Source organism: Nerophis lumbriciformis, linkage group LG01, assembly GCF_033978685.3.
Source record: "Nerophis lumbriciformis linkage group LG01, RoL_Nlum_v2.1, whole genome shotgun sequence".
In the NCBI taxonomy this organism is placed as follows: Eukaryota; Metazoa; Chordata; class Actinopteri; order Syngnathiformes; family Syngnathidae; genus Nerophis; species Nerophis lumbriciformis.
Genome location: NC_084548.2, coordinates 74,745,001 through 74,760,000, shown reverse-complemented (window position 1 = coordinate 74,760,000; position 15,000 = coordinate 74,745,001). Strand labels below are relative to the sequence as shown.

The window sequence follows — 15,000 nt, the reverse complement described above, 5'->3', positions numbered from 1 at the left end:
TTATTGGTGTAGAAGACCACTTTTAATGAAGTGGCGGACCATGGTTAATGGTGTGGAAGACCACCTTAAATGAAGTGGCGGGCCATATTAAATGGTGTGGAAGAACACATTGAATGAAGTGGCGGACCACATTAAATGGTGCGGCGGACCATGTTTAATGGTGTGAAACACCACATTGAATAATGTGACAGGCCCCGTTAAATGATTGTGGCAGACCACCTTAGATGAAGTGGCGGACCATGTTTAATGGTGTGGAAGACCACGTTAAATGAAGTAGCGGGCTATATTAAATGGTGTGGAAGACCACTTGAATGAAGTGGCGGACCACATTAAATGAAGTGGCGGACCATGTTTAATGGTGTGGAACACCACACTGAATAATGTGGCAGACCACTTAATGTGACGGGTCACTTTAAATGAAGTGGCAGACCACGTTAAATGAAGTGGCGGACCATGTTAAATGGTGTGGAACACCACACTGAATAATGTGGCAGACCACTTAAATAATGTGACGGGCCCCGTTAAATGATTGTGGCAGACCACATTAAATGAAATGGCGGACCATATGAAATGGTGTGGAAGACCACATTGAATGAAGTGGCGGACCACGTTAAATGGTGTGGCGCACCATATTTAATGGTGTGGAACACCACATTGAATAATGTGACAGACCACTTAAATAATGTGACAGGCCCCGTTAAATGATTGTGGCAGACCACCTTAGATGAAGTGGCGGACCATGTTTAATGGTGTGGCAGACCACTTAATGTGACGGGTCACTTTAAATGAAGTGGCAGACCACATTAAATGAATTGGCGGACCATGTTAAATGGTGTGGAACACCACATTGAATAATGTGGCAGACCACTTAGATAATGTGACGGGCCCCGTTAAATGATTGCGGCAAGCCACTTTAAATGAAGTGGCGGACCATGTCTAATGGTGTGGAAAACCACATTAAATGAAGTGGCGGACCATATTTAATGGTGTGGAAGACCACATTAAATTAAGTGGCGGACCATGTTAAATGGTGTTGGAAGACCACATTGAATGAAGTGGCAGACAACGTTAAATGAAGTGGCGGACAACGTTAAATGGTGTGGAACACAACACTGAATAATGTGGCAGACCACTTTAATAATGTGACGGGCCCGTTAAATGATTGTGGCAGACCACGTTAAATGAAATGGCAGACCATGTTTAATGGTGTGGAAGACCACATTAAATTAAGTAGCGGGCCATATTAAATGGTGTGGAAGACCACATTGAATGAAGTGGCGGACGACATTAAATGGTGTGGCAGACCACGTTAAATGAAGTGGCGGACCATGTTAAATGGTGTGGAACACCACACTGAATAATGTGGAACACCACACTGAATAATGTGGCAGACCACTTAATGTGACGGGTCACTCTAAATGACCACATTAAATGAAGTGGCGGACCATGTTAAATGGTGTGGAACACCACACTGAATAATGTGGCAGACCACTTAAATAATGTGACAGGCCACATTAAATGATTGTGGCAGACCACATTAAATAAAGTGGCGGACCATGTTTAATGGTGTGGAAGACCACATTAAATGAAGTGGCGGACCATGTTTAATGGTGTGGAAGAACACATTGAATAATGTGGCAGACCACTTAAATAATGTGACAGGCCCCATTAAAGAATTGTGGCAGACCACCTTAAATGAAATGGCGGACCATTTTAAATGGTGTGGAAGACCACATTGAATGAAGTGGCGGACCACGTTAAATGGTGTGGCGGACCACGTTAAATAAAGTGGCGGACCATGTTAAATGGTGTGGAACACCACACTGAATAATGTGGCAGACCACTTAATGTGACGGGCCCCATTAAATGATTGTGGCAGACCACATTAAATTAAGTGGCGGACCATGTTTAATGGTGTGGAAGGCCAAACTAAACAATGTGGCGGACCACACTAAACGATGAGGCGGTGGACCACATTAACCGACATGTCGGGTCAGATTAAAGGACGTGGCGGGTCACATTAAAGGACGTGGCGGGTCCTATTAAAGGACGTGGCGGGTCACATTAAGGGAGGTGGCGGGTCACATTAAGGGAGGTGGCGGGTCAGATTAAAGGACGTGGCGGGTCCTATTAAAGGACGTGGCGGGTCATATTAAAGGACGTGGCGGGTCACATTAAAGGACGTGTCGGGTCATATTAAAGGACGTGGCGGGTCAGATTAAAGGACGTGGCGGGTCATATTAAAGGACGTGTCGGGTCACATTAAAGGACGTGTCGGGTCATATTAAAGGACGTGTCGGGTCACATTAAAGGACGTGGCGGGTCCTATTAAAGGACGTGTCGGGTCACATTAAAGGACGTGTCGGGTCATATTAAAGGACGTGTCGGGTCACATTAAAGGACGTGGCGGGTCCTATTAAAGGACGTGGCGGGTCACATTAAAGGACGTGTCGGGTCACATTAAAGGACGTGGCGGGTCACATTAAAGGACGTGTCGGGTCATATTAAAGGACGTGGCGGGTCACATTAAAGGACGTGTCGGGTCATATTAAAGGACGTGTCGGGTCACATTAAAGGACGTGGCGGGTCAGATTAAAGGACGTGGCGGGTCATATTAAAGGACGTGTCGGGTCACATTAAAGGACGTGTCGGGTCATATTAAAGGACGTGTCGGGTCACATTAAAGGACGTGGCGGGTCCTATTAAAGGACGTGTCGGGTCACATTAAAGGACGTGTCGGGTCATATTAAAGGACGTGTCGGGTCACATTAAAGGACGTGTCGGGTCATATTAAAGGACGTGTCGGGTCACATTAAAGGACGTGGCGGGTCCTATTAAAGGACGTGTCGGGTCACATTAAAGGACGTGTCGGGTCACATTAAAGGACGTGGCGGGTCCTATTAAAGGACGTGGCGGGTCACATTAAAGGACGTGTCGGGTCACATTAAAGGACGTGGCGGGTCACATTAAAGAACGTAGCGGGTCACATTAAAGGACGTGTCGGGTCACATTAAAGGAGGTGGTGGGTCACATTAAAAGAAGGTGGCGGGTCATAGAGTGTGTTGGTGTGAAGAAGGAGTTAATATGTGCATGATGTAGTGTGAGTGCAGAAGAAGAAGGTTATGTAAACCAACAGCTGGGGGCTTCACAGGTTATGAATCTTAATAGCTCTCACTGTGCGGCAGGAGAGCCAAAACGCTCGACGCCCCCCAACACGCCATCTCAACTATTTGATGTTTTTCTGTTCTGCGTTTGTGCTTGGCGTTGCAAAGGCGACGCCAACACGCAGGGAGGCGGAGCCACGTACACGGCGAGTGCGCGAGGGCAATAAGCAAGACAAACAAAAGACGGCCAGAGAGCAATAACGCTGCGAGGCTTCATCCTGCATTAACGCTCAGCAGGGAGCCGTGCATGCGGGGGAGGGCGCAGAGCCCTCACCTCAACATGCGCCAAAGTGCAAACAAAAGCAGAGTTTTCATATTTAGACATTTCTGTGCAGGCAATCATTTCCTGCAAACCTACCTACTGACCTATCCTACTATTACTAATCATAATCATGCAAATAATAACAACACACTTGAAAATAATAAACATTTGAAGGAAAATAAGGGGAAATAGCTCAAATAGGGAAAAGCAGAGTATAATAGGGAACTTAAGGGACAATTGGAGAAAAGAAAAGACAAGATAAAATGGGTCAAAATGATTAAAAAATAAGGGCAAATAGGAGAAAATAGGGTAAAATAGAGTAAAATACCAACATTAGGGGATTATATGGTAAAAGAAAGGGGATGATATCCAAAAAAGGGAAAATAAGGGACTACAAGAGGCTCTTTCCCCCCCAAAAGCTCAGGAACTGTAGGTTCCTGAAACCTCTAATTCCTGGAACTATAGGTTCCTGGAGAAGTGTGTGGTTTGTGTTTCCACTGCATGTCACAGTTCAGGGTAGTTTATACGTATGGAGGAGTGGCTTAGTATATATCTATAGGGGAAAATAAGGGTAAATAAGGAAAATATATGGGAAAAAAGGGAAAAGAAGGTAAAATAGGTCAAACAGAGGAAAATAGGGGAAATAAGGGACAACAAGATACAATAGGGAACAATAGGAGACAAGATAAAACAAAGAAAAAAGGGTAAAATACTGTTAGGTAAACTAGGAGAAAATAGGATAACATGGGTAAATAGGTGAAGATAATGGGAAATAGAGTAAAATAGCAACAATAGGGGACTAAATGGTAAAATAGAGAAAAATAGGGGAAATGCCAGGTGTATTTCTACCAATCAACCAATGGTTGCCAGGTGTATTTCTACTAATCAACCAATGGTCGCCAGGTGTATTTCTACCAATCATCAATCAATGGTCGCCGGGCGTATTTCTACCAATCAATCAATGGTCGCCAGGTGTATTTCTACCAATCAGTCAATGGTCGCCAGGTGTATTTCTACCAATCATCAATCAATGGTCGCCCGGTGTATTTCTACCAATCAGTCAATGGTCGCCAGGTGTATCTCTACCAATCAACCAATGGTCGCCAGGTGTATTTCTTCCAATCAGTCAATGGTCGCCAGGTGTATTTCTACCAATCAACCAATGGTCGCCAGGTGTATTTCTTCCAATCAGTCAATGGTCGCCAGGTGTATTTCTACCAATCAACCAATGGTCGCCAGGTGTATTTCTACCAATCAGTCAATGGTCGCCAGATGTATTTCTACCAATCAGTCAATGGTCGCCAGGTGTATTTCTACCAATCAGTCAATGGTCGCCAGGTGTATTTCTACCAATCATCAATCAATGGTCGCCGGGTGTATTTCCACCAATCATCAATCAATGGTCGCCAGGTGTATTTCTACCAATCAGTCAATGGTCGCCAGGTGTATTTCTACCAATCAACCAATGGTCGCCAGGTGTATTTCTTCCAATCAGTCAATGGTCGCCAGGTGTATTTCTACCAATCAACCAATGGTCGCCAGGTGTATTTCTTCCAATCAGTCAATGGTCGCCAGATGTATTTCTACCAATCAGTCAATGGTCGCCAGGTGTATTTCTACCAATCATCAATCAATGGTCGCCGGGCGTATTTCTACCAATCAATCAATGGTCGCCAGGTGTATTTCTACCAATCATCAGTCAATGGTCGCCAGGTGTATTTCTACCAATCAACCAATGGTCGCCAGGTGTATTTCTTCCAATCAGTCAATGGTCGCCAGATGTATTTCTACCAATCAGTCAATGGTCGCCAGGTGTATTTCTACCAATCATCAATCAATGGTCGCCGGGCGTATTTCTACCAATCAATCAATGGTCGCCAGGTGTATTTCTACCAATCATCAGTCAATGGTCGCCAGGTGTATTTCTACCAATCAATCAATGGTCGCCAGGTGTATTTCCACCAATCATCAATCAATGGTCGCCAGGTGTATTTCTACCAATCAGTCAATGGTCGCCAGGTGTATTTCTACCAATCATCAATCAATGGTCGCCGGGTGTATTTCTACCAATCAGTCAATGGTCGCCAGGTGTATTTCTACCAATCAGTCAATGGTCGCCAGGTGTATTTCTACCAATCAGTCAATGGTCGCCAGGTGTATTTCTACCAATCATCAATCAATGGTCGCCGGGTGTATTTCTACCAATCATCAATCAATGGTCGCCGGGTGTATTTCTACCAATCATCAATCCATGGTCGCCGGGTGTATTTCTACCAATCATCAATCAATGGTCGCCGGGTGTATTTTTACCAATCATCAGTCAATGGTCGCCGGGTGTATTTCTACCAATCATCAATCAATGGTCGCTGGGTGTATTTCCACCAATCATCAATCAATGGTCGCTGGGTGTATTTCTACCAATCAGTCAATGGTCGCCAGGTGTATTTCTACCAATCAGTCAATGGTCGCCAAGTGTATTTCTACCAATCAGTCAATGGTCGCCAGGTGTATTTCTACCAATCAACCAATGGTCACCAGGTGTATTTCTACCAATCAATCAATGGTCGCCGGGTGTATTTCTACCAATCAGTCAATGGTCGCCAGGTGTATTTCTACCAATCAGTCAATGGTCGCCAGGTGTATTTCTACCAATCAGTCAATGGTCGCCGGGTGTATTTCTACCAATCAGTCAATGGTCGCCGGGTGTATTTCTACCAATCAGTCAATGGTCGCCAGGTGTATTTCTACCAATCAGTCAATGGTCGCCAGGTGTATTTCTACCAATCAGTCAATGGTCGCCGGGTGTATTTCTACCAATCAGTCAATGGTCGCCGGGTGTATTTCTACAAATCATCAACCAATAGTCGCCGGGTGTATTTCTAGCAATCATCAATCAATGGTCGCCAGGTGTATTTCTACCGATCAGTCAATGGTCGCCAGGTGTATTTCTACCAATCATCAATCAATGGTCTCCGGGTGCATTTCTACCAATCATCAATCAATGGGTGTGCTCACCTGGTAGTGCAGAAGCGTGTTGAGCCTCTTCCAGTCGTTCTCGATCTTGGTGGTGATGTCTTCGTCCTGCAGCACCACGCGAGCCAAACGCCCTTGACGCCACTCTGACAAGACACCCGTGGATTTAGAGCGATGCAACAGGTAGCAAGGGAATCTAACAGGAAGGTGACGCCAACACCCCGGTGAACGTACCGAGGTCCATGTCCACGGCGCGGGGGCGCTGAGAGTAGGGCATGTTCTTGTAGACGGCGTCCAGGATCTTCTCCTTCACCTGCGTGATGGTGTCGCAGTTGAGCACCTTGACCGGAATCTCCGGGCTGTTCTCGTTGTCCGGGTTCACGCAGTTCAGGATCTGGGATCAAAGAAGGAAAAATAATAGGTCGATTTTTCTGAATGACAAAATATTTCCAACACATTCATTTACATAAAGTTTTTGAAGATTTAAAGATTTTTTTTTTGCACAATGACTCGGGAAGGTTGTTTGCATTGGGTCATATAAGTAATTGCTGCACGCTTGGGGACAAGCGGTAAAAAAATGGATGGAAGGATGTTCCATTCAGAGCGTAAATAAAGGTCATTGATCTGAATTACTCGCGTTGCCCACTTGATGGCGACTAAATACTGCAGCCTTTTCAAAAAGAATACAATCTTTTCCTCTTAAGTCATGATGTTTAACGGGACAAATTGAAGATGTTGGCGGTCCGCAATTGACCCGTGGGCAGTAGCTTGGACACCCTGATCTAGTGGTACGCTGAAGAATCAGTTCATTAAATATTCAAACAGTGTTACTGTTCAAACTGTGTGTCATGTTAAATATGAAATATACCTCTGCCTTGTTTTTAATTAATACTTGGGCCTTCCACGCTACTGTATTTCAATGTTGGTCATTATGGTGGTACTTAATGAATACTTAGGTCTACTACACTACTGTATGTTAATGTTGTCATTATGGTGGTACTTAATGAATACTTAGGTCTACTACACTACTGTATTTAATGTTGTCATTATGGTGGTACTTAATGATTACTTAGGTCTACTACACTACTGTATTTTAATGTCATTATGGTGGTACTTGATGACTACTTAGGTCTACTACACTACTGTATTTAATGTTGTCATTATGGTGGTACTTAATGAATACTTAGGTCTACTACACTACTGTATTTAATGTTGTCATTATGGTGGTACTTAATGAATACTTAGGTCTACTACACTACTGTATTTAATGTTGTCATTATGGTGGTACTTAATGATTACTTAGGTCTACTACACTACTGTATTTTAATGTCATTATGGTGGTACTTGATGACTACTTAGGTCTACTACACTACTGTATGTAATGTTGTCATTATGGTGGTACTTAATGAATACTTAGGTCTACTACACTACTGTATGTAATGTTGTCATTATGGTGGTACTTAATGAATAATTAGGTCTACTACACTACTGTATTTAATGTTGTCATTATGGTGGTACTTAATGAATACTTAGGTCTACTACACTACTGTATTTAATGTTGTCATTATGGTGGTACTTAATGAATACTTAGGTCTACAACACTACTGTATTTAATGTTGTCATTATGGTGGTACTTAATGAATACTTAGGTCTACTACACTACTGTATTTAATGTTGTCATTATGGTGGTACTTAATGAATACTTAGGTCTACTACACTACTGTATCTTAATGTTGTCATTATGGTGGTACTTAATGAATACTTAGGTCTACTACATTACTGTATTTAATGTTGTCATTATGGTGGTACTTAATGAATACTTAGGTCTACTACACTACTGTATTTAATGTTGTCATTATGGTGGTACTTAATGATTACTTAGGTCTACTACACTACTGTATTTAATGTTGTCATTATGGTGGTACTTAATGAATACTTAGGTCTACTACACTACTGTATTTAATGATGTCATTATAGTGGTACTTAAAGAATACTTAGGTCTACTACACTACTGTATTTAAGTGTTTTCTGAGGGTGAAACAAGTTAGAGAAGAGAAAGACAGTACTAGTTTGTATATACCAGAGGAGAACAGTACTAGTTTGTATATACCAGAGGAGGACAGTACTAGTTTGTATATACCAGAGGACAGTACTAGTTTGTATATACCAGAGGAGAACAGTACTAGTTTGTATATACCAGAGGAGGACAGTACTAGTTTGTATATACCAGAGGAGAACAGTACTAGTTTGTATATACCAGAGGAGGACAGTACTAGTTTGTATATACCAGAGGACAGTACTAGTTTGTATATACCAGAGGAGAACAGTACTAGTTTGTATATACCAGAAGAGGACAGTACTAGTTTGTAAATACCAGAGGAGGACAGTACTAGTTTGTATATACCAGAGGAGGACAGTACTAGTTTGTAAATACCAGAGGACGACAGTACTAGTTTGTAAATACCAGAAGAGGACAGTACTAGTTTGTATATACCAGAGGAGGACAGTACTAGTTTGTATATACCAGAGGAGGACAGTACTAGTCTGTATATACCAGAGGAGAACAGTACTAGTTTGTATATACCAGAGGAGGACAGTACTAGTTTGTATATACCAGAGGAGAACAGTACTAGTTTGTATATACCAGAGTAGAACAGTACTAGTTTGTATATACCAGAGGAGAACAGTACTAGTTTGTATATACCAGAGGAGAACAGTACTAGTTTGTAAATACCAGAGGAGGACAGTACTAGTTTGTATATACCAGAGGAGGACAGTACTAGTTTGTATATACCAGAGGAGGACAGTACTAGTTTGTATACACCAGAGGAGGACAGTACTAGTTTGTATATACCAGAGGAGAACAGTACTAGTTTGTATATACCAGAGGAGGACAGTACTAGTTTGTATATACCAGGGAGAGGAGGACAGTGTTTTGCATGGTTATTTGTTGTCAAAGTGTTTTTTACAAAGGGTGTTAGTTTATTTTGACACTGATAAGACAATGAAGAACGTTAAAAAGTGAGTGAAAACACGCCCTGTACATCTCATAAAACTTGTATGATGGACAAAGTTTGACCCGGGAATAGACCATTCCTATTTCCTATCCAATTGCAAACAAGTCAACGTGTGAAAGTAGCTGCGAGGTGTCCAGGCGGCGGCTCTGTGCTTATTAGCGGCGGACTGGAGAGAAACCATTTCCGCTCTCGCCGTCCTGTCCCCAAAATCAAATTTCACACCTTGGGCAGAAACGGCAATTTCCAGCTCTGTCTGGGCATTAGTCGGTAATAAGGCACATTTCTACACTCCGCAATCAGAACGCCATTATGTCACACCATTCTGCACTGGGTGTGTGTGTGTGTGTGTGTGTGTGTGTGTGTGTGTGTGTGTGTGTGTGTGTGTGTGTGTGTGTGTGTGTGTGTGTGTGTGTGTGTGTGGCCACTATCAAACATGAAACCGGTGGCATCGTTAATCTTCGTCCCGGGGAAAAGAAATAGCACAGTGATGGAAGTGATATACATTTAGCCCCAAAAACCAAGTAATCACAAACAAAACCAAGATTTGAGGCCACTGGAGTCGGCGGGTTTCTAATTAGCTCTTAAATAATCATGTGGCTGTAGGCAACCTCCACAAGATGACAGTAGCTACTAGAGATGCGCGGATAGGCAATTTATTTCATCCGCAACCGCATCAGAAAGTCGTCAACCATCCGCCATCCACCCGATGTAACGTTTGATCAGAACTGCACCCGCCCGCCATCCGCCCGCACCCGCCCGCTGTTATATATCTAATATAGACGATGCAAGGCATTAGTGAGGCATACCTGCCAACTACTCCGGTTTTCCCGTAATTCGTACGGTTTTCATCAACCTATTCCGGGTTACGGTTGCAGTGATAAAAAATACGGTTTTTCATTAATTTAAAAAAAAAAAAGGGTGAAAACTACGCGAATTGCACCTTGTGCAGACAAGATTTTTCGATCGGACACGGAGGAATTAGCGATGTAAAAGACCACGTTGGGACAAAAAAACACAAGTCTAATGCCGTTGCTAGCGATACAAGTGGAAAACTTTCAACGTTTTTCGTCGCCCAAACAGATTCTTTGGATGTGATAAATGCCGAAGTTTTATTTACGGAGGCAATAATTAAAGTTAAAGTTAAAGTTAAAGTACCAATGATTGTCACACACACACTAGGTGTGGCGAGATTATTCTCTGCATTTGACCCATCACCCTTGATCACCCCCTGGGAGGTGAGGGGAGCAGTGGGCAGCAGCGGTGGCCGCGCCCGGGAATCATTTTGGTGATTTAACCCCCAATTCCAACCCTTGATGCTGAGTGCCAAGCAGGGAGGTAATGGGTCCCATTTTTATAGTCTTTGGTATGACTCGGCCGGGGTTTGAACTCACAACCTACCGATCTCAGGGCGGACACTCTAACCACTAGGCCACTGAGTAGGTGAGCATGGACTTCCAATCGCACTGGCTGATCACATGGGACAGTTAAATGTTTGTAATGCAACCTTTAAAAATCATTACGCGGTGATCGCGGTCCCAAAAGTAAACTTTTCTTGCATGATAATGTCCAGAAAAACTCGCTTTATATTACTATAGAGTCCTTTTAACGAATGAGTTTGATGGTTTATCACAAACCTTAAATGAAAGAAGTCCTTTGTTCTCCTGCACCATGCATGCACTTTGGCCTTGCTTCGTGTTTGGTGCGCAATCCTGTCGGCTGTATTTCACAGCACGACATACTGTTAAAAGTGTTTATACTATTTATGCTTTCAAGTCCAAGTTGAAGAAATCTTGTTAAATGTTGACAGCATAACTACCAAAATACAGAAGTATGTCCTTAATATTTTTGCAGTGCTATTTCTGTTGAAAAGTTCAAATGATTACATTAGAGATGTGATGTGCCACTTTTCAAGTGTCTGATGGCTTCAATTAATTTTCATGAATTTTTCATATTTTGAATTCTTTTGAAAGGCTTACAAAAAAACTACATTTGAATTGTAATTCCATGCTATTGACAGGACTATTAATTTTAATGAAGTTAGCTTACCATGTTTACAGTATGATAATTGTGATAGAAATGTGAATTTTAGGCACAGAATATTTTGTACAATTGAACAAGGCAGTAGATTATACAAGCTTGGACAGAAAGTTAATAATGACACCAATTTTTTTTTTAATGGAATTGTTTAGTACTGTTTTACCATTTGTTTACTGTAAAAAGTGTTTATACTTTCAATTAACAAATTGAAGTCTTATGAAATATTGACAGGATAACTGGCATTAACTGTCAAAATAATTTCAAACTATTGAAGTTAGCTTACAGAATAAACATGTCAATCAACCCATATGATTTTTGCTGTAATATTTTTGTTTTGAAAAGTCACTGTGACTGATAGAAAAGTGATGGTTTTAGCAACATTTTAACCTGTCTGAATGCTAATAATCATTTTGCGTCGGGGGGGCGAAGCCCTGAACCCTCCACCAGGACTTTGTCCTGGACCTACCGGGGCCTGCGGCCCTTGGACCCTGGCTACTAAGTTTTTCTGATTTCAAAAGTTGGCAGGTATGGTGAGGTTATAAAGCTTTTGCCTGTTAAAGAAAGGAGACTGATCCAATGCAGCACAGACTTTCGCGTGCCACGCTGTCACGACCCAGACGACAAGTGCGCAATCATATGGGAGCCGCGCTGAGCGCACCTCCAAGCGCGTCTCGCGGGTATGGGCCCGACGCTCCAGCGCCATCCATTTTCAGGGCTAGTTGATTCGGCAGGTGGGTTGTTACACACTCCTTAGCGGGTTCCGACTTCCATGGCCACCGTCCTGCTGTCTATATCAACGAGGGTGAGCCCCACCCCTTTCGTGAGCGCACTGCGCGCGGAGTGACCCCTGTTACGCGCCCCCGGCAACAGGGGTGGCGGGCAGGTAAGCTGCGCGGGCGGAGCGCGCGGAGTGACCCCTGTTACGAGCCCCCGGCCACGGGGGTGGCGGGCAGGTAAGCTGCTTACCTGCTGCGCGTGACGCCGGCCGCGGCGAAGGCGGACGAGGCGGGGTGTCGGTGCGGTGGGCGCGGTGGTGACCCTGGACGTGCGTCGGGCCCTTCTCGCGGATCGCCTCAGCTACGGCTCCCGGTGGGGCCCTCTCGGGGGAAGGGGCCTCGGTCCCGGACCCCGGCGAGGCGTCCCTTCTCCGCTCCGTAAAAGTGTCCATCTCTTTTCTTTTTTTTTCTTCTGTTGTGGCATATGCTGCAGGTGCCTGCTCGTTTTTCGTATGTGGGTAACAACATTTAACTATGTATATATATTTACCAATTGGTTTAACTGTCACCCGCCTGAATCTATTTAAAATCTAATTTTTTTTTATTTCAACAGCCCGACCCGACCCGCGGATAAAATCTAATTTTTTTTCATTTCATCCGCCCGATCCGCGGATAATCCGCGGACTTCGCGGTTGTGCCCGCAAACCGCGCATCTCTAGTAGCTACATTTAATTATTTGGCTCTGCGTAAGCTTGAAACTCGTGTATCCTACACCTGGGATGTCAAACATGCATTATTTACTTAACTTGAGTTGCATTATTTAAATGAAAGAAACTGCTGTTCCAATTGTGTCCACTGGATGTCGCAATAGCAATTCCGTTAGGCATTGTGAGGGTTTGCTGGGAACGTCTGGCAGAGTCTCCTGTCAGAGAGAGTTTCAATTCCCACCTCCGGAAGAACTTTGAACATGTCACGAGGGAGGTGCTGGACATTGAGTCCGAGTGGACCATGTTCCGCACCTCTATTGTCGAGGCGGCCGATTGGAGCTGTGGCCGCAAGGTAGTTGGTGCTTGTCGTGGCGGTAATCCTAGAACGCGTTGGTGGACGCCGGCGGTGAGGGATGCCATCAGGCTGAAGAAGGAGTCCTATCGGGTTCTTTTGGCTCATAGGACTCCTGAGGCAGCAGACAGGTACCGACAGGCCAAGCGGTGTGCGGCTTCAGCGGTCGCGGAGGCAAAAACTCGGACATGGGAGGAGTTCGGGGAGGCCATGGAAAAAGACTTCCGGACGGCTTCGAAGCGATTCTGGACCACCATCCGCCGCCTCAGGAAGGGGAAGCAGTGCAGTGTCAACACCGTGTATGGTGGGGATGGTGCTCTGCTGACCTCGACTGCGGATGTTGTGGATCGGTGGAGGGAATACTTCGAAGACCTCCTCAATCCTACCAGCACGTCTTCCTATAAGGAAGCAGGGCCTGGGGAATCTGTGGTGGGCTCTCCTATTTCTGGGGCTGAGGTTGCCGAGGTAGTTAAAAAGCTCCTCGGTGGCAAGGCCCCGGGGGTGGATGAGATCCGCCCGGAGTTCCTTAAGGCTCTGGATGTTGTGGGGCTGTCTTGGTTGACAAGACTCTGCAGCATCGCGTGGACATCGGGGGCGGTACCTCTGGATTGGCAGACCGGGGTGGTGGTTCCTCTCTTTAAGAAGGGGGACCGGAGGGTGTGTTCCAACTATCGTGGGATCACACTCCTCAGCCTTCCCGGTAAGGTCTATTCAGGTGTACTGGAGAGGAGGCTACGCCGGATAGTCGAACCTCGGATTCAGGAGGAACAGTGTGGTTTTCGTCCTGGTCGTGGAACTGTGGACCAGCTCTATACTCTCGGCAGGGTCCTTGAGGGTGCATGGGAGTTTGCCCAACCAGTCTACATGTGCTTTGTGGACTTGGAGAAGGCATTCGACCGTGTACCCCGGGAAGTCCTGTGGGGAGTGCTCAGAGAGTACGGGGTATCGGACTGTCTGATTGTGGTAGTCCGCTCCCTGTATGATCAGTGCCAGAGCTTGGTCCGCATTGCCGGTAGTAAGTCGGACACGTTTCCAGTGAGGGTTGGACTCCGCCAAGGCTGCCCTTTGTCACCGATTCTGTTCATAACCTTTATGGACAGAATTTCTAGGCGCAGTCAGGGCGTTGAGGGGATCTGGTTTGGTGGCTGCAGGATTAGGTCTCTGCTATTTGCAGATGATGTAGTCCTGATGGCTTCCTCCGGCCAAGATCTTCAGCTCTCACTGGATCGGTTCGCAGCCGAGTGTGAAGCGACTGGGATGGGAATCAGCACCTCCAAGTCTGAGTCCATGGTTCTCTCCCGGAAAAGGGTGGAGTGCCATCTCCGGGTTGGGGAGGAGATCTTGCCCCAAGTGGAGGAGTTCAAGTACCTCGGAGTCTTGTTCACGAGTGGGGGAAGAGTGGATCATGAGATCGACAGGCAGATCGGTGCGGCGTCTTCAGTAATGCGGACGCTGTATCGATCCGTTGTGGTGAAGAAGGAGCTGAGCCGGAAGGCAAAGCTCTCGATTTACCGGTCGATCTACGTTCCCATCCTCACCTATGGTCATGAGCTTTGGGTCATGACCGAAAGGACAAGATCACGGGTACAAGCGGCCCAAATGAGTTTCCTCCGCCGAGTGGCGGGGCTCTCCCTTAGAGATAGGGTGAGAAGCTCTGTCATTCGGGGGGAGCTCAAAGTAAAGCCGCTGCTCCTCCACATGGAGAGGAGCCAGATGAGGTGGTTCGGGCATCTGGTCAGGATGCCACCCGAACGCCTCCCTAGGAAGGTGTT

At 45.2% G+C, this 15,000-nt stretch overlaps 1 protein-coding gene across 1 annotated transcript in view; it reads right to left on the bottom strand.

Annotated features, from left to right (window-relative positions):
• Positions 1 to 15,000, bottom strand: part of plxna2 (plexin A2) — a 665,104-nt gene that overhangs the window by 30,756 nt on the left and 619,348 nt on the right. The window contains exons 25-26 of the mRNA XM_061925716.2: positions 6,634 to 6,793; positions 6,442 to 6,545 (exon numbers count right to left, since the gene is read on the bottom strand). Coding sequence (XP_061781700.2) covers positions 6,442 to 6,545; positions 6,634 to 6,793 — 264 coding nt within the window. The remainder of the gene's footprint in view (positions 1 to 6,441; positions 6,546 to 6,633; positions 6,794 to 15,000) is intronic.